The sequence below is a fragment of the Budorcas taxicolor genome, chromosome 5 (assembly GCF_023091745.1).
Source record: "Budorcas taxicolor isolate Tak-1 chromosome 5, Takin1.1, whole genome shotgun sequence".
Lineage (NCBI taxonomy): Eukaryota > Metazoa > Chordata > Mammalia > Artiodactyla > Bovidae > Budorcas > Budorcas taxicolor.
Window position 1 is genome coordinate 36,428,333 of NC_068914.1, and position 24,178 is coordinate 36,452,510.

At 37.7% G+C, this 24,178-nt stretch overlaps 1 protein-coding gene across 1 annotated transcript in view; it reads left to right on the forward strand.

Moving 5' to 3' along the window:
- The window catches only part of ERO1B (endoplasmic reticulum oxidoreductase 1 beta), a 60,512-nt gene that overhangs the window by 6,492 nt on the left and 29,842 nt on the right, over nucleotides 1-24,178 (forward strand). Inside the window, exons 2-5 of the mRNA XM_052640087.1 lie at nucleotides 5,305-5,424; nucleotides 12,710-12,793; nucleotides 18,081-18,122; nucleotides 19,481-19,563. Coding sequence (XP_052496047.1) covers nucleotides 5,305-5,424; nucleotides 12,710-12,793; nucleotides 18,081-18,122; nucleotides 19,481-19,563 — 329 coding nt within the window. The remainder of the gene's footprint in view (nucleotides 1-5,304; nucleotides 5,425-12,709; nucleotides 12,794-18,080; nucleotides 18,123-19,480; nucleotides 19,564-24,178) is intronic.

Sequence of the window (24,178 nt, forward strand, 5' to 3'; positions counted from 1 at the left end):
AGCCTTGACTAGACGGACCTTAGTCGGCAAAGTAATGTCTCTGCTTTTGAATATGCTGTCTAGGTTGGTCATAACTTTCCTTCCAAGGAGTAAGCATCTTTTAATTTCATGGCTGCAGTCACCATCTGCAGTGATTTTGGAGCCCCCCAAAATAAAGTCTGACACTGTTTCTACTGTTTTCCCATCTATTTCCCATGAAGTGATGGGACCAGATGCCGTGATCTTCGTTTTCTGAATGCTGAGCTTTAAGCGAACTTTTTCACTCCCCTCTTTCACTTTCATCAAGAGGCTTTTCAGCTCCTCTTCACTTTCTGCCATAAGGGTGGTGTCATCTGCATATCTGAGGTGATTGATATTTCTCCCAGCAATCTTGATTCCAGCTTGTGTTTCTTCCAGTCCAGCGTTTCTTATGATATACTCTGCATAGAAGTTAAATAAGCAGGGTGACAATATACAGCCTTGACATACTCCTTTTCCTATTTGGAACCACTCTGTTGTTCCATGCTCAGTTCTAACTGTTGCTTCCTGACCTGCATACAGATTTCTCAAGAGGCAGGTCAGGTGGTCTGGTATTCCCATCTCTTTCAGAATTTTCCACAGTTTCTTGTGATCCACACTGTCAAAGGCTTTGGCATAGTCAATAAAGCAGAAATAGATGTTTTTCTGGATCTCTCTTGCTTTTTCCATGATCCAGCGGATGTTGGCAATTTGATCTCTGGTTCCTCTGCCTTTTCTAAAACCAGCTTGAACATCAGGGAGTTCACGGTTCACATATTGCTGAAGCCTGGCTTGGAGAATTTTGAGTATTACTTTACTAGCATGTGAGATGAGTGCAATTGTGCAGCAGTTTGAGCGTTCTTTTGCATTGCCTTTCTTTGGGGTTGGAATGAAAACTGACCTTTTCCAGTCTTGTGGCCACTGCTGAGTTTTCCAAATTTGCTGGCATATTGAGTGCAGCACTTTTGCAGCATCATCTTTCAGGATTTGAAACTGCTCAACTGGAATTCCATCACCTCCACTAGCTTTGTTCTTAGTGATGCTTTCTAAGGCCCACTTGACTTCATATTCCAGGATGTCTGGCTCTAGATTAGTGATCACATCATCAAGATTATCTGGGTCGGAAGATCTTTTTTGTACAATTCTTCCATGTATTCTTGCCACCTCTTCTTAGTATCTTCTGCTTCTGTTAGGTCCATACCATTTCTGTGCTTTATCGAGCCCATCTTTGCATGAGATGTTCCCTTGGTATCTCTAATTTTCTTGAAGAGATCTCTAGTCTTTCCCATTCTGTTGTTTTCCTCTATTTCTTTGCATTGATCTCATTAGTGCAAAAAAAAAAAAAAAAATCAGATATCCTTTACAGTTTTTTCTCTGTATTTATGAACTTGGATTTGTTGTCGTTTTCTGTTTAGACTACATGTGAATGTGAGATCATATAGTATTTATCTTTCTGTGACTTATTTCACTTAGCACAATGTCCTCAAGTTCCATCCATGTTGCAAATGGCCAGATTTTTTTTTTTTCCATTACCGGCTGTATTGTGTATATATCCGACATCTTCTTTATTCATCCTTCAGTTGATACTTAGGTCACTTTCATACTTGGTTATTGTAAATAATACTGCAGTGAACATGGGGCTACATATATCTTTAAGTTAGTATATTTGTTTTCTTCAGGTGAATAACAAAAAGTGAAATTGCTGGATTTTGTGGTAGTTCTATTTTAAAGTTTTTTTGTAACCTCCATACTCTTCTCCATAATAGTTGTGCCAATTTACAGTCCACGAGCAGTGCACAAGGGTTTTCTTTTCTCTACATCCTCACCAACACTTGTTACTCTGATCTTTTTGATAATAGCCATTCTAACAGGTATGACATGATATCTCATTATAGTTTTGATTTTCATTTTCTTGATGTTGGTGATATTGAGCACCTTTTTGTGTACTTGTTGGCCATTCATATGTCTTCTTTGGAAAAATATTTAGATCCTTAAATAATATTTTCCCATTTAAAAGTACTTTTACTTATTCATTTATGTTTGGCTCTGCTGGGTCTTCATTGCTGCTCAGGCTTTTCTCTAGTTGCAGTGCCTGGGCTTCTCATCGCAGTGACTTTTCTTGTTGAAGGGCATGGGCTCTAGGGTTTTCGGTTTTGTTCAGTAGTTGTGGTGCAGGGGCCTCGTTGCTCCTTTGCACGTGGGATCTTCCTAGAGTGGGGTTGAACCAGTGCCTCCTGCATTGGCAAGTGGATTCTTTACCACTGAGTCACCAGGGAAGCCTTCACTGCTCATTTTTTAATCAGATTGTTTTTTGCTATTGAGTTATGTGAGTTCTTTATATATTTTGGATATTAACCCCTTATTAGATATGATTTGCAAATATTTTTTTCATTTCCATAGGTTGTCTTTTCTTTTTGTTAGTGGTTTTGCTTTGCTTTACAGAAGCTTTTTATTTTGACATAGTCCTACTTGTTAATTTTTACTTTTGTTACCTTTTAATTTGGTATCAAATCCAAAAAGTCATCATCAAGACTGATGTTAAGGAGCTTAAAATCTGTATTTTCTTCCAGTAGTTTTATGGTATCAGGTCTTATTATGTTCAAGTCTTTGATCCATTTGAGTTAATTTCAAATGCGTATGCTGTAAGGTAGTGGTACAGTTTCGTTCTTTTGCATGTGGCTGTCTGTCTGGTTTCCTCAACATTGTTGAAAAGACTGTCCTTTCCCCATTGTATATTCTTGGCTCTGTTGTCATATATTAATTGACCATATATTCATGGGCTTCTTTCTGGGCTTTTTATTCTGTTTTGTTCTTCTGTGTTTGTTTTTCTGCCAGTATCATACTGTTTTGATGACTATAGGTTTGTAATCTAGTTTGAAATTGGGGCACATGATGCCTCCATCTTTGTTCTTTTTCATGATTGCTTTGACTATTCTAGGTCTTTTATGGTTCCATACAAATCTTTAGGACTGTTCTATTCTGTAAAAATGCTGTTGGAATTTTGACAGGGCTGTATTGAGTCTTTATCCTGCTTAGAGTACTAAGGACATTTTAACAATATTTTTCTAATCCATGAGAATGGAATAGTCTTCTATTTATTCAATATTTTCCATCAGTATATTATAGTTTATAGGCATTTCACCACTTGGTTTATTTTTTCCCTAGGTATTATCTTATTCTTTTTGATGTAATTGATTGTAAGTGAATTATTTCTTAATTTCTTTGTCTGATAGTTTGTTATTAGTGTATGGAAACACTGTACACTATTTTCATATATTGATTTTGTGTCCTAGAACTTGCTGAATTTATTAGTTCTAACTGTTTCAGTGAATGAAGTCTTTAGGATTTTCTGTATATATCATCTGCAAATAGAGTTTTCTTCTTCCTTTCCACTTTGGATGCCTTTTTTTTCTTTTTCCTATCTAATTTCTATTTTAAAAAACTTGGTTATACACAAAGTTTTTGTCTTAATAGTAGTCTTTAAGAGTTAGAAATAAGTACGTGGTAATTTTGTGTACCTTATTCCAACCCCTACCACAAATAATATGTTTGTAAATGCTGCAGTTTACTAACTAAAATCCAGTAATTTAAGAAAAATTTGTAAGAATGAGCACTCACTCATTCTTACTGGGTAAAGTATTTTTCAAGCCTAAAAAGCTTTTTGGTATGTATTTTGTTTCCTTTTTCCCCCTATTATTATTTAGGGGCCTAGAGTGTAAATGGGACACATTTACACTCCCAAGGAAAAAGCATGAGACAGAAACAACTAGAAAGTTTCCATTTTTAAAATCATTCTTTGCATATATTACACCTGTGGATCACATGAATAACCTTTAACAGGCTGAATTCCATTTTTGTTTTTAAATTTTAGTTTTAATTGTGATAATTGTTTGTTCCATGCAATTGTGAGAAATAATACATAAAAATGTCATTTACCCTTTATCCAGTTTTTCCCCGGTGGTAACATTTTGTAAGGGCTTCCCAGGTGGCACAGTGGTAAAGAATCTGCCTGCTGATGTAAGAGATGCAAGATATGTGGGTTTGATCCCTGGGTCGGGAAGATCCCCTGGAGTAGAAAATGGCATCCTACTCCAGTATTCTTGCCTAGGAAATCCGAAGAGGAAATCGGCAGAGGAGCCTGGTGGGCTATGATCCATGGGGTCACAAAAAGTCAGACATGACTGAGCACATACACACATTTTGTAAGCATATAGTGTAATATTATAAATAGAGCACTGACATCGATGTAATCATGTATGTTCATTTCACTTGTTTCATTTGTGTATCTGTGGATTAGTTCTATACCTTTATATCACATGGTATGAGTTTGTGTGTCCACCACTGCAGTCAGGATACTGAAAAATGTCATCACTGCAAGGATCCTTTCTGCCCGTTTATAGCCACACCTACCTCCTTGCTTCCCTACTCCAACTCCCATCCCCTACTCCAGTCCCTAAGCGCTGGCAACCAGCAGTCTGTTTTCCATTTCTAAACTTTTGTCATTTCAAAAATGTTATATAAATGAAATCTTGTAGTATCTCATCTTTTGGGTTTGACTTTTTTTTTATTTAGCATAATTCCATAAAGATTCATCCAAGTTGTGCATGTTAATGAGTACCATTTTTAAATTTAGCCAAAGAATGTTTTGTGGAATTTTTCGACTCTGAATTCACTTTGTAAATATTAATTTCTCTTCTTTGATTACTGTGAGTAGTCAATAAGATCATTTAATTTAAAATACAATAGACCTGGGACTAAGTCTTATGTCTACTTTGGAAAAAATTATTTTAACCTTGCTAAGCTTTAATTTCCTTTTATGTAAAGTGAGAATAGTGCCATTTCATAAGGTATTTAAAGGGTAAATGTGTTAACATATGTAGTGCTCTTAGCATCATGTCTGTTATGAAAGGGTTCCATGAATGAGACTCTAAAAGAAAGGTACAGTTACTGTGGCAGTATTATTACAGCCTGTGATTTCTAGGTTAATCTTGGAAGTAGTTGCCTTAGTATTCCAGTGACTGTTTGGATTCTGTATATGTTAGACAAGGGTGAGAGTATTCAATACCTTTCTTTTGACCACTGAATAAGAATGTTTATTTTTTCCGAATGGGTATATGTAATCCTTCTGTTGTTTTTTTATTTAACTGACCATTGTAAAACATGACAGCTTTAAATGTTATGTGTCTTAATCAGCAAATACTGGCTAAGTTGAAGGCATAATTTATCTTATTACATAATAGTACAGATTTGCTAAAGTTGAAACATTAATTCACATCTCTTCTATTATATATGTGTTTTTTTCCCTAGGTCACTGGAGTCTTGGATGACTGCTTGTGTGACATTGATAGCATCGATAACTTCAACACCTTCAAAATCTTCCCCAAAATAAAGAAGCTGCAAGAACGAGACTATTTTCGTTATTACAAGGTGTGGTATAACTTGATTCCATCGGTCCTGAAGATTTGTCTATAGCTCTCTATAGAGGTGACTTTTATAACTCTTTGGAAAATCCTTTTCTTTCTTCTCAGCACTCTGTGTATATCCTTCATCACTGGACTGTATTAACTCTTGTAGTGAAAGCCTGTTAGTCTTTTTGAACATTACGAATCTGAACTCCCTTCCTGTGTTTGGGGAATTTCTCATTGGTCAGTTTGGGTTTTCAGGCGCAAAGACTCATTCCTCTAAGATGTTGAAAATACCTGGGACTTATTTTGTCCGCCTCCCTTGGGACTTAGGTTTTGTCATCTAGACACACTTACCCAGGCTTTAAGTTGTGCAGTTGGCAGTGTTGTGTGCTATCAGTGTTAGAGGTGCAAAGTCCCAACAAATGTATTTGTTGGGTGGCTCACTGGAGGAGTGACAGAACAGCCTGAGGACGTAAGCAGAACAGACTGCAGCTTGGGTCTTAAGTCTGAGAGCCCACTCTAGACCTTCACAGAACAGCCAGTGGTAGTTTAAAGGCAGTAGCAATAACGCAGATTCAAAGGAACAATAGTTAAAAGCCGCTGTTATACTTCTTTGCCTCTACTCTTGCTCTCAGTATTCAATTGGGTTTATAATTTCTTTAATTTTCATTTTTAGTTCATTTTTAATTATCTTAGCCTTTTAAATAGCTTCTAGGGTTAAAGAATATACTATTTGTGAAGTTTTAAGTTGTACAGAAAGATACCAAAGTAGAGACCTAAAGATTTGGGAACCTGTCCCCTTTTCCCATCAGCACCAAGAATATACAAAAAGGTGGATATATCTCCTCAATACAAAACCCTTTAGAGATGCAGATCCCATAAACTTATTTCAAAAAGAAATCTATGCCTAAGCAAACTCTTCTAATATTTTAGACGTTTTTCATACAAACAACACAGGTTAGAAAACCTTCTTCTAATTCCTAGCCCTAAATTTATGTCTGTCTGCATTTGTAACTGCTTTCTCTTGCTTCCTTTCTATTACTAGGCTTACCCATATGAAATTGTTGCTTTTAGAAACTGGAAAGGTTGACTATTGCCTACTTCATATGGTTCAGTCTATTTCCTGTGTTTAGTGAACGAAGTGTTCCTTCTACCAAAGATCATCCCTTCACAGAACGTCCAGATCACATCTCCATTCAAAATGTCATGGCCTCATTCTTCCACTCCTCCGTTTTTGGAATTGTTTTTACAGTTTCTGTATCCTCACCCATCTGGTCAATAATAAGCACTAAAATATTCAAATACATGGATGAATATCTCATTTAATCATTCATTACACTGGAATCCTGTTAGGTCAACATCATCCACATTTTCCAAAAAAGATACAATGGTTTACGTACCCTAAGGTAGGGTACTTTTGTTGGCTTACAAACAAAACAGAAGTTTTATTAAGAAATGTGAGGCAGCTCACAAAATTGAAAGATAAGCTAAAGAAGCATATTTCAGGTGAGACAGAAATTATAGCAGGTATTAATGGCCATTCTCTTTGTGATACCAAAATTTTGAATTAAATTAACCATTTCCCCATATTTTTATATTATACAAGAGTCAGATTTCTGGGAGGAAAGGTCTGAATTGGTCTTGGTAGGGTTACGTAGCCCTACCCCTTGACCAAAAGACAATTTGGTTAATAGTTCTATTTGTATTTGCATATTTGCAAACTGTTTCTCAAAGGAAAATTAGGGGACGTTACAGAAGGAGGAAAAATGAAAGTCAGGTAGGCAGAAATAACAGTGTGCTTGGCTAGCCAACATACAGTTCATCCTTATGCATGTGATTTAAAAAATGTTCCAACCAATATATTGAAATTACTCTAAATGTAACCACAATGTATTCAGACCCTCTTCCAGAGGAGAGTAATGTAATAATCTAGTTAATCAGTTAGTTTCAAGTCTAAGATGTTCGGGTGCTATCTACTCTTCGAATTCTGTCAACATACGAATTAAAAAAAAACAACAACAGGAAAGCTAAGAGAAGAGGTTAATTTTAAACACACATACATAGTTTTGATTCATCTAGCAAGGAAATACAAGTAGAAGAAAGAGCCTAACCTCTGACAGCTGATCAGTTGGCTGCTGTAACTGGTATTTATATATTCTGTCTTCTACTATCCATTCCATTCCTTTATTTACCAAATATTTATCAAATTACTTTGTAGCAGAGTATATTCTAGGTGCTGTGGATACAATAGTGAGTAAAACAAAACCTCCAAACTTATGAAACTTTTTATTATGATTACAGAGACAAACCTTGAACAAGTAAAAAATAAAATATAATTTCCTGTGATAATGTCAATGTTATGGAGAAAAACAAAGCAAAATAAGAGAAATAATAGGGGTGGGGAAGGTAGATGGTCAGGAAAGGACTGTTTGAGCGAAGACCTACCTAAGGTGAAAGAGTAAACCATGACAAGATCTGGAGAAAGAACATTTTAGGGAAGGGGAGTAGAACTATGGGTATAAAGGCATAGGGTGTTTGAAGACCAGTATAGCGGGAGGAAAGTGAATAAGAGGGAGAATTGGAGAGGTAGTTAGGGGCCTGATTTATTTATTTATTTTAATTAATTAATTTTACTTTATAATATTGTATTGGTTTTGCCATACATTGATTTGAATCCACCATGAGTGTACAGGTGTTCCCCATCCTGAACCCCACTCCCACCTCCCTCCCCATCCCATCCCTCTGGGTCATCCCAGTGCACCAGCCCCAAGCACCCTGTATTCGAACCTGGACTGGCGATTCGTTTCACATATGATATTTTACATGTTTCAGTGCCATTCTCCCATATCATCCCACCCTCATGCTCTCCCACAGAGTCCAAAAGACTGTTCTATACATCTGTGTCTCTTTTGCTGTCTCGCATCCAGGGTTATCATTACCATCTTTCTAAATTCCATACATATGCTTTAGTATACTGTATTGGTGTTTTTCTTTCTGGCTTACTTCACTCTGTATAATAGGCTCCAGTTTCATCCACCTCATTAGAACTGATTCAAATGTTCTTTTTAATGGCTGAGTGATATTCTGTTGTGTTTATGTACCACAGCTTTCTTATCCATCCATCTGCTGATGGACATCTAGGTTATAATACCCATGTCCTGGCTATTATAAACAGTGCTGCGATGAACACTGGGGTACACGTGTCTCTTTTGATTCTGGTTTCCTCAGTGTGTATGCCCAGCAGTGGGATTGCTGGGTCATATGGCAGTTCTATTTCCAGTTTTTTAAGGAATCTCCACACTGTTCTCCATAGTGGCTGTACTAGTTTGCATTCCCACCAACAGTGTAAGAGGGTTCCCTTTTCTCCACACTCTCTCCAGCATTTATTGCTTGTAGACTTTTGATAGCAGCCATTCTGACTGGCGTGAAATGGTACCTCATTGTGGTTTTGATTTGCATTTCTCTGATAATGAGTGATGTTGAGCATCGTTTCATGTGTTTGTTAACCATCTGTATGTTTCCTTGAATACTGGACCCTTAGATGAAATAGTATGTGTGTGTGTGTGTGTGTGTGTGTGTGTGTGTGTGTTGTGCTTAATCACTCAGTCGTGTCCAACTGTTTGTGACCCCATGGACTATTGCCCGCCAGGCTCCCCCGTCCCCGGGATTCTCCAGGCAAGAACACTGGCGTGGGCTGCCATTTCCTTCTCCAGTGCATGAAAGTGAAAAGTGAACATGAAGTCGCTCAGTTGTGTCTGACTCTTTGCGACCCCGTGGACTGCAGCCCACCAGGCTCCTCCATCTAGAAAACTCTAAATAATAAATTGCACACAAATAATAAAAAATACATTAAGATAGCAGGTTATAAATTTAATATTGAAAAATCAATATCTTCTTAAATACAAACAATGTTAGAAGATATAATGGAGACGAAATCCCCATTACATTTGCAAAAAAGATAAAATATACAGGAATAAATCTATCAAAAAATACAGTTATTATTTCTAAAAGAAGAAAGCTTCAAAACACTTCTTCAAGACACAAAAGTAGGCTCAAACAAATGGGCAGATGTCTTTTGTAGCATAAAGACGTTACCTCTCCCCCAAGTTGTGGTTCAGTCCTTAAATTGTGTCTGACTTTTTGCAACCCCATGAACTGTAGCCCACCAGGCTTCTCTGTCTCTGAAATTCTCCAGGTAACAGTACTGGGGTGTATTGCCATTTCCTTCTCCAGGGGATCTTCCTGACCCAGGGATCAACCCTGTGTCTCTTGCATTGGCAGGCAGATTTTTGACCACTGAGCCACCTGGGAAGCCCCAGAGTTAATATATAAATTTAATGTGATCCCCCCAAAATAGCAGTAATGTATTTTTCTAGAGCTGGACAAGTTGTCACAGGTTAAGTTCCTGGGAAGCTGACTCTGAGACTGTGTTTAGTGTCCAAGAGGTTAATTAGGGGCAGCTCTTGGAACCAACAACGTAGAGAAGGAAAAGGAAGGGAGACATCAGGACTGGGCAAAGGGGGAAATAAAGCTGTGACCTCAGGTGACACTTTAGGGGGAGTTCTTAATTTTTTGAATTTATTTATTTACTTTTGGCTGTGTTGGGCTTTTCTCTCATTGCAGTGAATGGGGGCTCCTCTCCAGTTGCAGTGCTCAGGTTTCTCCTTGTGGTGGCTTCTCTTGTTGCTCTTCTCTGGAGCTTGGGCTTCAGGAGTTGTGGCTTGTGGGCTCAGTAGTTTCAGCTCCCGAGCTCTAGCCCTCAGGCTTAATAGTTGTGGTGCACCGGCTTAGTTGCTCTGAGGCATGTGGGATCTTCCTCGACCAGGGATCGAACCTGTGTCTCCTGCATTAGCAGGTGGGTCCTTTACCACTGAGTCACCAGGAAAGCCCCTATGGGGAGTTCTTAAGATAGTACAACCAGAGCTGTCCCTACTGCAGAGGGATGTCTAGCCCTTTATTTCCTTACACCAGTCATTGGATGTAGTGACATTGTGCACAGTGGCTCTCATTAGCCAAGGTTGGCTGCCTGCAATGTTTCCAGGGCTGGGGTAAGAGGCCCTTTCTTCCTGAAGGGTAACCTGAGCAGCCTGTTGCAGTGTGTGCACAGCCTACTGGTTGCATTTTGTATTAATTATCTATCACTCTGTAACAGTTTAGCCTAAAACGTAGCAACTTAAAACAGCAAACTGAGAAGGTGCTATTGGAGGAACCCTCAAGGGAATGAGAAAGCAAGCCTTGTGGCTATCTAAGGAGCAACAAGAGTCAAGGCTCAGGGACCACGGTGTGCTTCATGTATCTGAGGAACAGCAGGAGGAGGCCAGTGAGCAAGGGTCAGGAACCTAGGGAATCAGCCCATGGGAGGGGCTCTCAGCCATTGAATTGGACTTGTGTTTTGAACTGACCTGATTTTCAGAGTTATCTGTATGGGGTGAGAGAAGAGTTAGGGTGATCCAGGATTTTGGCCTGAAGAACTAGAATAATGGAGTTGGTATTTACTGAGATGGCAAGAATTACTACAGGGCAGAGCACAGTTTGCGGTGTCTTAGTACATTTGAGATGTCTGTGCCTGTCCTGTGGAGGTGTCAGGGAGGAGCTAGATTTACAAGCCAGCAGCTCAGGGGCACCTGCAGTTTCCAAGGGTGCCAGGTGATTTTAAGCTTTTTTGCCTTCAGACATCCTGATGCCTCTGCCTAGAAATCTCTTTCTCTAGGAAACTTGTAGTCGTAGCCATTTTACCTGTTGCCTTGGAGGCCCTCCTGACATCCCATAGGCAGAGTTCACCGCTTTCTCTTCGTGTTGCCAGCTTCTACCTGTTTTTGCCTCTTTCTCTGTAAATTTGGGTATGGCTTACCTCACCTCACATTTAATTTATTGAGGTGTCTATTATGTGTTGTGGATACTGGGGTAAAATAATGAACCAGGCTAAATCCCCATTCTTACAGTGAGGGGTTCAGACAATAAGCAGATAATGTTCAGGTAGTGATAAATGCTATAATGATACAGCGTGTAGGGTGCATACTGGGCACTGCTTTAGAGAGTCTGATCAGAAAGGTCTCTGCTGAGGTGATCTTCGAGAGAACCAGAGTCGGACACGACTGAGTGACTGAACTAAACTGAAGGAGGGGAGGGGGTTGAGCCGTAAAAGATCTGGAGGAGCCACCGAAAAAGGCCCTGAGACAGGAAGGAGCTTGGTGTGTTCCCAGCCAGAAAGCCATTGTGCCTGGAGGTCTGTGGGAGGAGGCCAGGCGATGGAGGGCCTGTGGATTTAAGGTGATGGGAATCTGTGGGACGGTTTTGAGCAGGGCTTGGTATGCTCCGAATTGTGTTTTAAAGAGCTCATTGTAGCTCCTGTATTAGAGACTAGCGAGCAGTAGATGCAGGAAGACTTGCAGGAGTCAGGGCAGGAGTGGGTGGTGACAGAAGAGATGGTGAGAAGTGAACAATAAGTTGTTTGCAGGGGATAAAGGAAAGGGAGGAAGTAAGAATGAAGCTTTGATTTTTGGCTTGGGCAATCGATGTGGAGGTCCTATTGAATTAATGCCTTCCTGTTAGGTTAGAATATGAAAACCAGAGTTTGTCCCTGCTGAAATGTCCTGCATTGTGTTGCCTACCTCTCCCTCATTCCCTGCCACTCCCTGCCTTCCCCTCTAAAAGTCAGTGAAACTAAGTCACCTTCTCAATTCCCGGAACCGTCCCAGTCGTGTTACCTTTCCATACACACATTTCCACCAGCTAAAACACCACCTCCTCAGATGTCTCCAGCCACCAGCCCGATATTTTCCATCAAAGAACTCTGGATTTTCCTTTGTAGCACTTGCCAGAATTTGTAATTAAGTAAACACTCAAATAGATGATTCCTGGTTCCCCCGGAAGACTATAAGCTGCAGGGAGGGTGTGCTTTTTCTGCCTCTGGAGCCTACACAGCGCCTGGTGCAGAATGGGTGCTCAGTGCACGTCTGTTAAGGGAGTGGGTGCCTGGGAGAACCTGGTCAGTGGGTGATGGTAAGGAGATGGGAGACATTATAGAGTGGTCCTGTAGTGCTTTCCAGGTTCTTCAGATGAGCAGTGTGCTTGGACTTCATTCCTTTTTGAAGTGTCAGAGGACTAATAGCATTTATTTTTAAAAATTTATATTAGACCTTGGATGTCTGAAAAACTTGAGTGGTTTTAACTTCTGAGCTGTACAAATGCCACAGGACACGAAGCTTTCTTTTCACCACCGGGTCCCTGGTGCCCAGCGCAGTGATACTTAGCACTGTAAGACTGTGACACATGTTGACTAATGCTCATTCATTCTTTCTCTCAAGGTTAACCTGAAACGACCGTGTCCTTTCTGGGCAGAAGATGGCCATTGTTCAATAAAAGACTGTCATGTGGAGCCTTGTCCAGAGGTAAAATAAATTTTTTGAAAATCAAGAAAAGAAATGCTTTCTCTTGGGCTTTTAGATAAGAATGAACTCTACATTTTAGGCTTATATCCAAGCATTTGGACTTGGCATCAGATTCATATGCCCTCAACTTTCTTCTTTTTAACCAGATTATGGAAGATTTAGTCTGTACTTGCCACCAAGTACACTCATGTATCCAGTGATGTTGGAGACTGGATGTAGAACTAGAGTCTGATTCTAAAATGGAGGCCTATTCTAGGGCAAGATCTACAGTTAGCTGTTATGTCATGCTTTATTGAATCTGCATCTTGTTTCGTGGGCAAAGAAAATGCTACTGGACCTTAAATTTCAAATTTAGAGTGGGAATTAGAGTGCAAAAAGTTGGAAAATTCAAAGCTTGGAGTTAGATCTTCACTTGGTCTCGTTACATTGAGAGGAAAACGGGCTGTACTTATTAGTAAGGGAATTCTACATTTCAGACTTTATTTTTTGACATCTAGCATTATTAATTATATTCCTCTTTGGCAGTTTCTTGCCAGGAAAATCCCATGGACAGAGGAGCCTGGCGGGCTACAGTCCATAGGGGTCACAAAGAGTCGGACACGACTGTTCGACTTCACTTTCACTTTTGACAGTAATTAGTTAGAAGCTGTATTTTCATTTTACTTTTTTTGTTCTATTACCTAAAATCAGTTAGTCTAGTTTTTACCTTACAAACAGGAAAAAAACATCTGAACCAATGTCCTTTCTAAAGGGAAAAAATTTTTTTTAATTATTTACATGTTCCTTTAAGAATAAAATGTTTTAACTTTTCAGTTTGCAATAATTTCAGATCTACAGAAAAGTTGCAAGAATAGTACAAACAATTCCCATTTCCTTTTTATCCATATTTTCCCAAATGTTAAATGTTGATCAAGGTTGCTCTTCTTCCATCTATATGTATATATTAATATTATTATATTTTGAACCATTTAGATATGTTACCAACATGATCTTTTATCCTTAAATACTTCAGTGTATATTTCTTTAAAAACAAGATTATTAACCACAGTGTAATTAACAAAATCAGGAAATTAATATTTATATAATACTAATGTCTATAGACTTTAATCACAGATCACCGGCTGACTTAATAATGTGCTTTTACAGAAATAGCAACAACAACTAAGTTTCTGACCCAGAATCATACCTTGCATTTGGATGTCATATCTCTTTAGTCTTCTTTAATCTGGAATAGTCCTTCGGTGTTCCTTTCTCTCTTGTTGTCTCTTTAACAAACCCTTTCCCTTCCTTCTTTCCTTAAAATACACTAGTTATTTTGAGACTACCTCTTATTTTGGGTTTTTCTGGCCTTTTCTGATGATTGCATTCAGGTCATGCACTTTGGACAGTACACCATAGAAGGGATGTTGTGTCCTTCTCAGTGTCCTATTGGGAGGCAAATTACGTCATCATGATTACATGATTAGGCTTGTATGGGCTGTATTTCTTCATGGTAAACTGGGAAACATTTTTTGAAACTATGAAAACATCCAGTTTTCTATCGTATTTTTACCATCATGGTTTTAGCATCCACTCATGATTCTTGCCTGAATTAATTATTTATATGATGATTGTCCATTTGTGATTTTTCTGATTCCATTTCTTCTACATTAGTTGATATTCTACTGCATAAAGAGCTTTTCCTTTATTTATTGTATGTTTATGTCAATATGGACTTGAATTATTATTTTAATTTAATATCATTACTATCATGATTTTTAATAACAGCTTTATTCAGACATAATTGCCCTACCATAGAATTCACTCATTCTAAAGTGCACAATTCAGTGAGTTTTAGTATATTACAGAATTGCACAACAGTCATCACTATCTGGTTGTAATACATTTCACTACCCCAGAAAGAAACCCTACCCATGAACAGTCATTCCTTGTTTCCTACTCTCTCCTGCTGGAAACCACTAATCCATTCTGTCTCTATGAACTTGCCTATTATGGACACTTCAAGTAAATAAAATCATACAGTATGTGATCATTTGTGACTGGTTTCTTTTGCTTAGCATAATGTTTTGAAGGTCCATCCATGCTATCGTGTGTGTCAGTATACTTCATCCCATTGCCGAGTAATATTCCACTGTATGGGTATACCTCATCTTGTTTATTTATCAGTTGATGGACATTTGGATTGTTTCCACTTTTTGGCTACTATGAATAATGAATAAATATCCAGGCACAGATATTTGTGTGTACGTATGTTTTTCAATTCTCTTAAGTATACTTTGGAGTGAAATTGCTAGATCATATATAGTAACTTTAACTCTTGAGGAATTGCCAAACTGTTAACCATTGTGGCTGCATCATTTTACATGGACTCTAGCAGTGTATGATGGTTCCAGTTTCTACATGCTTGTCAACACTTACCGCTGTCTTATCATTGCTTTTTTTTTTTTTTTTGGTGTGGGCTTTCTCAAGTGGAGGCTGTTCTTCATTGTGGTGCATGGGCTTAGAAGCCATGACTTCTCTTGTTGGGGAGCACAGGCTCTAGGTGTGCGGGCTTCAGTGGTTGCGGCACACAGGCTCAGTAGTTGTGGCCTATGCGCTCAGTTGCTCTGCAGCATGTGGAAGCAGGTGGAATCTTCCTGGACCAGGAATTGAACCCATGTCTGCCGCTTTGGCAGGCAGATTGCTGTCCACTGTGCCACCAGGGAAGTCCTCTGCATTATGTTTTGTTTTAGCCGTCCTTACAAATGGCATCTCATTTTGGTTTTGATTTGCATTTCCCTGATATCAGGTATCTTTTCAGGTGCTTATTAGCCATTTGTATATATTCATCAAAAGCATGTCTGTTCAAATACTTTGCCCATTTTTTGAGTTGCCGTTTTATTGCTGAGCTGTAAGAGTTACTTTGCACAGTATGTGTCTCTAAGTTGTTTCTATGTTAAAATATCAATTTCTTATTGTCTGCAGTGGATTATCCTCTGTAGTCTTAATTTTTTTTTTAACTTTTTATTTTGTACTGGGGTAAAGCCAATTAACAATGGTGTGATAGTTGCCGGTGAACAGTGAAGAGACTCAGCCATACATATACATGTATCCATTCTCTTCCAAACACCCCTCCCATCCAGGCTGCCACATAACATTGAACAGAGTTCCATGTGCTGTACAGTAGGTCTTTGTTGGTTATCCATTCTAAATATAGAAGTGTATACATGTCCAGCCCAACCGTCCTATCTCTTCCCTCCACCCTATCCCCCATAAGTTCATTCTTTTAAGTCTGTTGAGTCTTTCTATTTTGTAAGTTCATTTGTATCATTTCTTTTTAGAGTCCACATATAAGGGATGTCATACAGTGTTTCTTCTTCTCTGTCTTGTAGTCTTAAATTTCTAATAAAAATAAGTGAAAATGTTTATTTGCATGTAAATCGCCAACATAAGAAATCTAACACAAGTATTTAAAAATTTGTCTCTTCCTTTCCCAATGCCATCTTCTTTCATTTCTTTCTGGAGATAAAAACTATCCCTTTATGTTGGTTCTTTTAACTAATGTGAGGATATTTGTATTTCTCTCTCTTTGAGGGAGAATTTAGTAGGCATTTCATATTGAATCCGAACTTGTCATGATACAGAGTTACAATTTGCATTCCATAATTTGAAGTCTAATTTAATCGTGAGGCTCACTTAATTTTGTAATTTGCAGACTGCTTCATATTGTTAGTGCCAATGGCCAGGTTTATTTCATGTTTGATTTTAGTTATTAGCTTTACATTTGTCATTGCTGTTAATAATTCTCTTTTGTGGTTTTTATGTTACACATGACTATCATCTGTAGTGCCTATCCGAATATTTCTCAGTAGCCTGTATTAAGATTCGCTTAAGTCACAAGTTACTGCATTTAGCATCAAACCTTTTAAAAAGCTGTAAGTACACTTTTATTTTAGCATATTATGTGAGTTAGAAGACAACAGTGAGAGGGCACTTTTGATAAGTATTCCATACTTTAAATTCAGGGTCTTATAACTGTAACTGTTACATTTGGCTTGAGTTATAGTTTTCTCTCTTCTGCCCTCTATTAATGGTGCTAAAAACATTGAAATTATAAAGTATTGGCAGCAATTAATGTTTTAACTACATGATCTCTTTGTTCATTGGGGAAAATTTTCTTATCATTTTTGTTACTTACATTCTTCAGCCTGACAGAAAAATATTTATTCTGAAAATTTGATTAGGTTGGAAATGTGAAAAAGTTTTAATAGGTAATTTGCTATTAATTTGATAATCCATAGATTCAGATGTTGGAAATCAGTCTCCTGGTATGATCTGAGGATCAGCCCGAGACTGTCTGCTTTCAGATATGATTTTTATTGAAGATTGTGTTTGATAAACCAGTTGTAATAATTCATAGATTTATGCTTGAGATGAATTATTGGTTTTACAGAAAAGATAAACCTATATACAGTTCTTACTGTATATAGTAAGAACTGATGCAATTCGTACGTTGGTAAACCTTAGTTTAATCATGAACCAAAGAGCTTACTCTTTAAAAAAAAAAATTATTGAAGTGTGGTTGATTTTGCTGTTGAGACATTATGTCATGTCCACAATGTTGATAATTTCTGCTGTATAGCAAAGTTACTCAGTTATACTTATAATACTTTTTTATATTTTTTCCCATTTTGTTTTTTCACAGTATGCTGAATTTAGTTCCCTGTGCTATACAGTAGGGCCTTGTTGTTATCCATCCTACATACAGTAGTTTGTATCTCCTAACCCCAAACTCCCAATCCTTCCCTCTCCCACACCGTTCCCCTTGCCAACCACAGTTCTGTCAAAGAACTTACTCTTGCTTTTTAGTATTAATTCAAAATTATCTAAACTTTAAATGTCAACTTTGAGTAAAACTTTTAATTGAATATAATAAATTTCAAATAATTTTGAATTTTTAAAAAGTTGTTTCTGTGGAAATAAAGTTTATGGAAAAAGTATTTTGCTAGGGTCTTTTTGAACCTAAAAATTATATAAACTATTATGTACTACGTTGAGAGTTATTAGAGCTGATTATGACAACCTTTGTCTTTTAGTTTTCTGTACTGTGATTTACAAGCCTGTACATTGGGGTAGTTCTTTACCTTTCATCTCAAGAGGTAGTGTGAAAATGAAATTTGAATGAATGTATATTTTCTCCTCGTGGACTAAAACAGTCTTTGAATTAGGATAATGGCATTGATAATTTATGAAAAATCTCAAGAAATATAAAGATCATTTTCTAAATTGCTATTGTTGTTCTTTTAAGAGTAAAATTCCAGTTGGAATTAAAGCTGGAAATTCTAATAAGGTAAGTCACTTTTCTTCATTAAATATTTCTGCTTTACACAGTGAAACTTGCCCCTTATTGCTTGATGTGGTTGCAAAAGAGAACCATAATATGGTTAGCTGAGAACGGACACGTTTTTGCCTGAAAATCCCAAATCCCTAATTTTGTATTAAGTCATGAGGTGTAATATAGTCTTACAATTAAATTATATAGCTTCTTTTGAAATACTTTAGTTCTGTTTTTAGAACTTCTGGAAGAACTATAAAACATAACTTCAGTGTCAGTTTACCTAATCAGCAGGTGTTTTATCAGGCATGTGTTTTTACTCCTCTTTTTCATACCCTGTCTCTCTGCTTCCTAATGCTTTTGCTCTCCATTTTGTTCTTATACTCTCTACCATTTGCAGTCTTTTGTGCTTACCCTTTTTTATGTATTTTTATTTCAGATCTAAAATAAATAGTATAAAGATAATTGAAATTCTGTCTGAACTCTGTCCCAGTCCCATTATATAATAATATTTCCTCCCTCCTTAGAGCTAGCCACTTTGCTGAAGTTGTCATGTATCCTTCTGTGATACTTTTTATGTTGTATTATACATGTATCTACAAGTAATATATAGAACTTTTACTTGAAATTTTTAAAACTTTAAAATAAATTTATATTTTGTGTGTCTTCAAGTTAAAAACATTTTTTGCTTAATAGTTTTACTCAGTATTGGCTTTTAACATTTTGTCTCTGCTGATATATGTAGATTTTGTTAATTTTAATAGCTGTAGAATACTCAGTTATATAGATATTTGTATAATTGTGTGACTAGCCATTCCTCTGTTGATAGACATTTCAATTGTTTTCAGGTTTTTGCTATTACAAACAATGACGCACTGGCATCTTTGTCTTTCGTCGAATTGTGCACATATGTAAGAGTTTCTTTAGGTCTATATTTAGAAGTAAGATTGCTGGGCCAAAGGGTATGCCTATCTCAACATAATGAGAGAGTATCAAATAACTTTCTAGAGTGATTCTTGTTCTTAAATGTTGCTCTGGATATAGATTCAGCAGTAGGACTGCTGGCTCAAGGATTTATTCATATTTGCAGCTCTACGTAAATATTAAGTTACTTTCTCAAGAGTCTTCTCAGTTCACATCATCACCAACATACCACTGCAAATTGCTACATTTTAAATGTCTTTGCTTACTTATTAGGTGGAAATTTGTGACATATTTTCATTTGTATTTCTTCTCTGTGTTAGGGATTTTGATGATAGGACGTATCTATATTTAGTATATATTATCATTGACAAATTGACTCTTCTGCCAGTGGAAAATGAAATAAAGGTAATAATTGTCACTAAACTTACTTATTCTGAACTTCCTTTCAGTACTCAAAAGTGGCAAATAATACCAAAGAATTAGAAGACTGTGAGCAAGCTAGTAAACTGGGAGCAATTAACAGCACATTAAGGTAAATTTTATTTTAGTAGTGTTAAGAAAATATTCTCTTGTTTAAATTATTTGCATTAGAAATCTTTGATTTTTTCTTGTGATTTTGATTAAACACTAGTTTCAACTAATTTTTGAAAGGAAGAAGTTATTCTTTATCCTAAATTCCATGATAGCTTTCCTTCTTCTTGTCTAATTTGTTCTTAAATTTCTGTCATCAGTAATGACTATGAAAAATGAAAAATTCAGGCAGTTTCTCAGCTAACAGGGTTTATGGGTCATTCTTTCTGATTATTATAGAAAAAGAAACTTGAATCTCTAAGTTTTTTTTAAACAGTAATTCATTGTGGGAAGGAGAGGGTGAGATGATTTAAGAGAGTAGCACTGAAACATACATATTACCATATGTAAAATAGATAGACAGTGGGAATTTGCTATATTCCTAAAGCCAGTGCTCTGTGACAACCTGGAGGGGTGGGATGGGGAGGGAAATCTAAGAGGGAGGGGACATACATATACCTGTGACTGATTCATGTTGATGTATGGCAGAAATCATCACAATATTATAATTATCCTCCAATTAAAAATAAAAATGATAATTCAATCTATATGTTGCATTTTGACTATTAAAGGTTTCTATTAACATAACTGTTACAATGCATGAATTTTTTTTTTCTGTTGACTTTTCTTTATTTGCTCTAAGTACAAACCTGCTTTTGAAGGCCAACATAATTTGTAAATGGTCTCAGATAATGCAGTATAAAATAACTGAGCAGAAGGCAGTATTATAGAAATTCTTTTTATTTTTCTTGTTTAGATATGTAGTTGTGTACTATAAATGTTAAAGACTTAATAAAGTTAGCAGTTTTATGTATCTGATTTACTGATGAAAATTCAATGTAGAAAATTAGAAATGATGGTATAATAAACACTCATATATTCACTACTCCAAATGAATAAGTGTTAACATTATCTACCATGTTTTTGAGAAAAATGTCAAAGACAAATTTGAAATTCCATATGTTTCTTCCTCAGTCCCTCTTTTCTTCCATTTTTTCTTATAAGTAAATTTAGTGTATATCTAGTCCATATTTTTATTTTTAGTTTATAATATAAACTATATGTAGATACATAGATGTAGTTTGTGTAGAAGATTTTATTTTTCCTTTATGTAAATTATATGTGTTAAATAACATTCTGAAACTTTCTTTTTACACTGCACATTTTGCCTTCTAGATATATTCATGTTAAAACTAAGAGATTTGCCTCGTTCTTTCAGCTGATGAATGGTTTTCATCATATAAAGTGAAAGTCGCTCAGTCATGTCCAACTCTTTGGGACCCCAGGGACTATCTACAGTCCATAGAATTCTCTAGGCCAGGATACTGGAGTGGATAGCCTATCCTTTCTCCAGGGGAACTTCCTGACCCAGGAATCGAACTGGGGTCCTCTGCATTGCAGGTGAATTCTTTACCAACTGAGCTGTCAGGGAAGCCCAGTGTTCATCAGTGGGAAATAGACAAGTAAAATATGGTATTCCCCTACTGATGAACATTTTTTACTTTTACAAATTATGCCACTTTGAACATCCTTGATAATTTTTTTTATATACACCAGAAGTGAAATTGTTGAATCTTAGGATTGCCCTCTTACAGCTGCTCTTGTTTGTTTGTTTGTTTATTGGCATATAGTTGCTTAGCTGTTCTTGATATTGCCTAACGGCTTTCTAAAATACTTGTATGGCTGTGTTGCCTCCAACACCAAGAACTTGTTTTGTTGTCCACATCTTTGACAAAAAATTGATAATGTTTAAGTGTGAAATAGTATCTCATTTTTGTTTAATTTATATTTTGTTGATTACCAGTGAGTTTGGGCATTTTTCCCTCTGTTTATTGGGCATTTGGGTTTCTTATTCATTCAACAAATGACTGCCAGGCACTATCCTAGGGATATAGCAGTGTACATGAGAAACAGATTCCTGCCCATGTGCAGCTTAAAACAAGTAAAGTCAATGAGAAGTAAGTCAGATGATGATGAGTGCCAGGGAGAAAAATAATGCAGGGAAGACTGTGAGAGAGGCCTTGGAGTAAAGGTGCTTGCACTGTTTTAAATTGGTGGTCCAGTGGTTAAGACTCTGCCTTCCAATACAGGGAGCCCACTTTTGATCCCTGGTCAGGGAACTAAGATCCCACATGCCTTGAGGTGCAACAATAGATAAATAAATAAATAGTCCAAGAAGACCAGAGTGATAACAGGCAAAGTGCTCTTGAAGGCATGAGTCATGATAATATGGCTGCAGGGGAGGGAGTGGTGGTGTTGGGGTTGGTGGGTGGCTGGGGGTTGAGTACTCCAGGCATGCATAATGGTTAGCAAAAGGCCCTGAGGTTGGAGTCTGCCTTTACTTCTTGAGGAATCACATGGCCAGTGTGGCTAGAGTACAGTGAACAAGAACAAAATAGTAGAAGAGAAGATCAAAAGGTGCTAGGGGAGGAATGCCAAGGGCAGTGTAGGGTGGAGATCTCATAGAGTCTAGAAGACACTTGACTATGAATATTGATTTCAGACTGAGTGGAATGAAAAATTACTGGAGGATTTTGAGAGATTGGGTTTGGCGGAGCCAGGTCTGTGGAATCCTGGTTGTATGGTTGTAGTATTATCCTTCTAAGACATGATGGTGGTTCAGTTTAGACTGGAGTGATAGCAGTAGAACCCCCAGGGAATTTGACTTTGGAGAGCAGTGGGATTTGAATCAGTTCAGTCAGTTCAGTCACTCAGTCATGTCTGACTCTTTGCAACTCCATAGACTGCAGCACGCCAAGCCTCCCTATCCATCACCAACTCCCAGAGTTTACTCAAACTAATGTCCATTGAGCCAGTCATGCCATCCAACCATCTCATCTTCTGTCATCCCCTTTTCCTCCCACCTTCAATCTTTCCCAGCATCAGGATCTTTTCAGATGAGTCAGTTCTTCACATCAGGTGGCCAAAGTATTGGAGTTTCAGCTTCAACATCAGTCCTTCCAATGAATATTCAGGACTAATTTCCTTTAGGATGAACTGGTTGGATCTCCCTGCTGTCCAAGGGATTCCCAAGAGTCTTCTCCAACACCACAGTTCAAACACATTAATTCTTCGGCGCTCAGCCCTCTTTATAGTCCAACTCTCACATCCATACATGACTACTGGAAAAACCATAGCCTTGACTAGATGGACCTTTGTTGACAAAGTAATGTCTCTGCTTTTTAATATGCTGTCTAGGTTGGTCATAACTTTCCTTCCAAGGAGTAAGCATCTTTTAATTTCATGGCTGCAATCACCATCTGCAGTGATTTTGGAGCCCCCCAAAGAAGTCTGTCACTGTTTCCATTGTTTCCCCATCTATTTGCCATGAAGTGATGGGACCAGATGCCATGATCTTAGTTTTCTGAATGTTGAACTTTAAGCCAACTGTTTCACTCTCCTCTTTCACTTTCCTCAAGGAGCTCTTTATTTCTTCTTCACTTTCTGCCATAAGGGTGGTGTCATCTACATATTTGAGATTATTGATATTTCTCCCAGCAATCTTGATTCCAGCTTGTGCTTCATCCAGCCCAGCATTTCTCGTGATGTACTCTGCATATAAGTTAAATAAGCAGGGTGACAATATACAGCCTTGGCATACTTCTTTTCCTATTTGAAACCAGTCTGTTGTTCCATGTCCAGTTCTAACTGTTGCTTCCTGACCTGCATACAGATTTCTTAGGAGGAAGGTAAGGTGGTCTGGTATTTCCATCTCTTTCAGAATTTTCCACAGTTTCTTGTGATCCACACAGTCAAAGGCTTTGGTGTAGTGAATAAAGCACAGATAGATGCTTTCCTGGAACTCTCTTGCTTTTTCAGTGATCCAGCAGATGTTGGCAAGTTGATCTCTGGTTCCTCTGCCTTTTCTAAAACCAGCTTGAACATCTGGAAGTTCATGGTTCATGAGCTGTTGAAGCCTAACTTGGAGAATTTGAGTATTACTTTACTAGCGTGTGAGATGAGTGCAATTGTGCGGTAGTTTGAGCATTCTTTGACATTGCCTTTCTTAGGGATTGGAATGAAAACTGACCTTTTCCAGTCCCGTGGCTCCTGCTGAGTTTTCCAAATTTGCTGGCATATTGAGTGTAGCAAAGGGATTTGATTACAGAACTTTATAGAGGACTGGGGAAACAGACTCTTGGAGGGCACAAACAAAATCTTGTGTGTACCTGAACCCAGGAGAATGGAGCAGTGGCCCCACAAGAGATTGACCCAGACTTGCTTATGAGTGTCCAGGAGTCTCTGGTGGAGGTGTGGGTTGGTGGTATTCTGCTACAGGGTCAGGAGCACTGAGTGTGGCACTGCATGCCTGGGACCACATGCATGGGACCTTTTGAAGGAGGTCGCCATTATCTTCATTACCTCCACCATAGTTTGGTCTCAGGTCAAATAACAGGGAGGGAACACAGCCCCGCCCATCAACAGAAAATTGGATTACAGATTTACCGAACATGACCCATCAGCAGAAAAAGACCCAGTTTACCCCACAGTCAGTCTCTCCCATCAGGAAGCTTCCATAAGCCTCGTATCTTTATCCATCAGAAGGTAGACAGAATGAAAACCACAATCATGGAAAA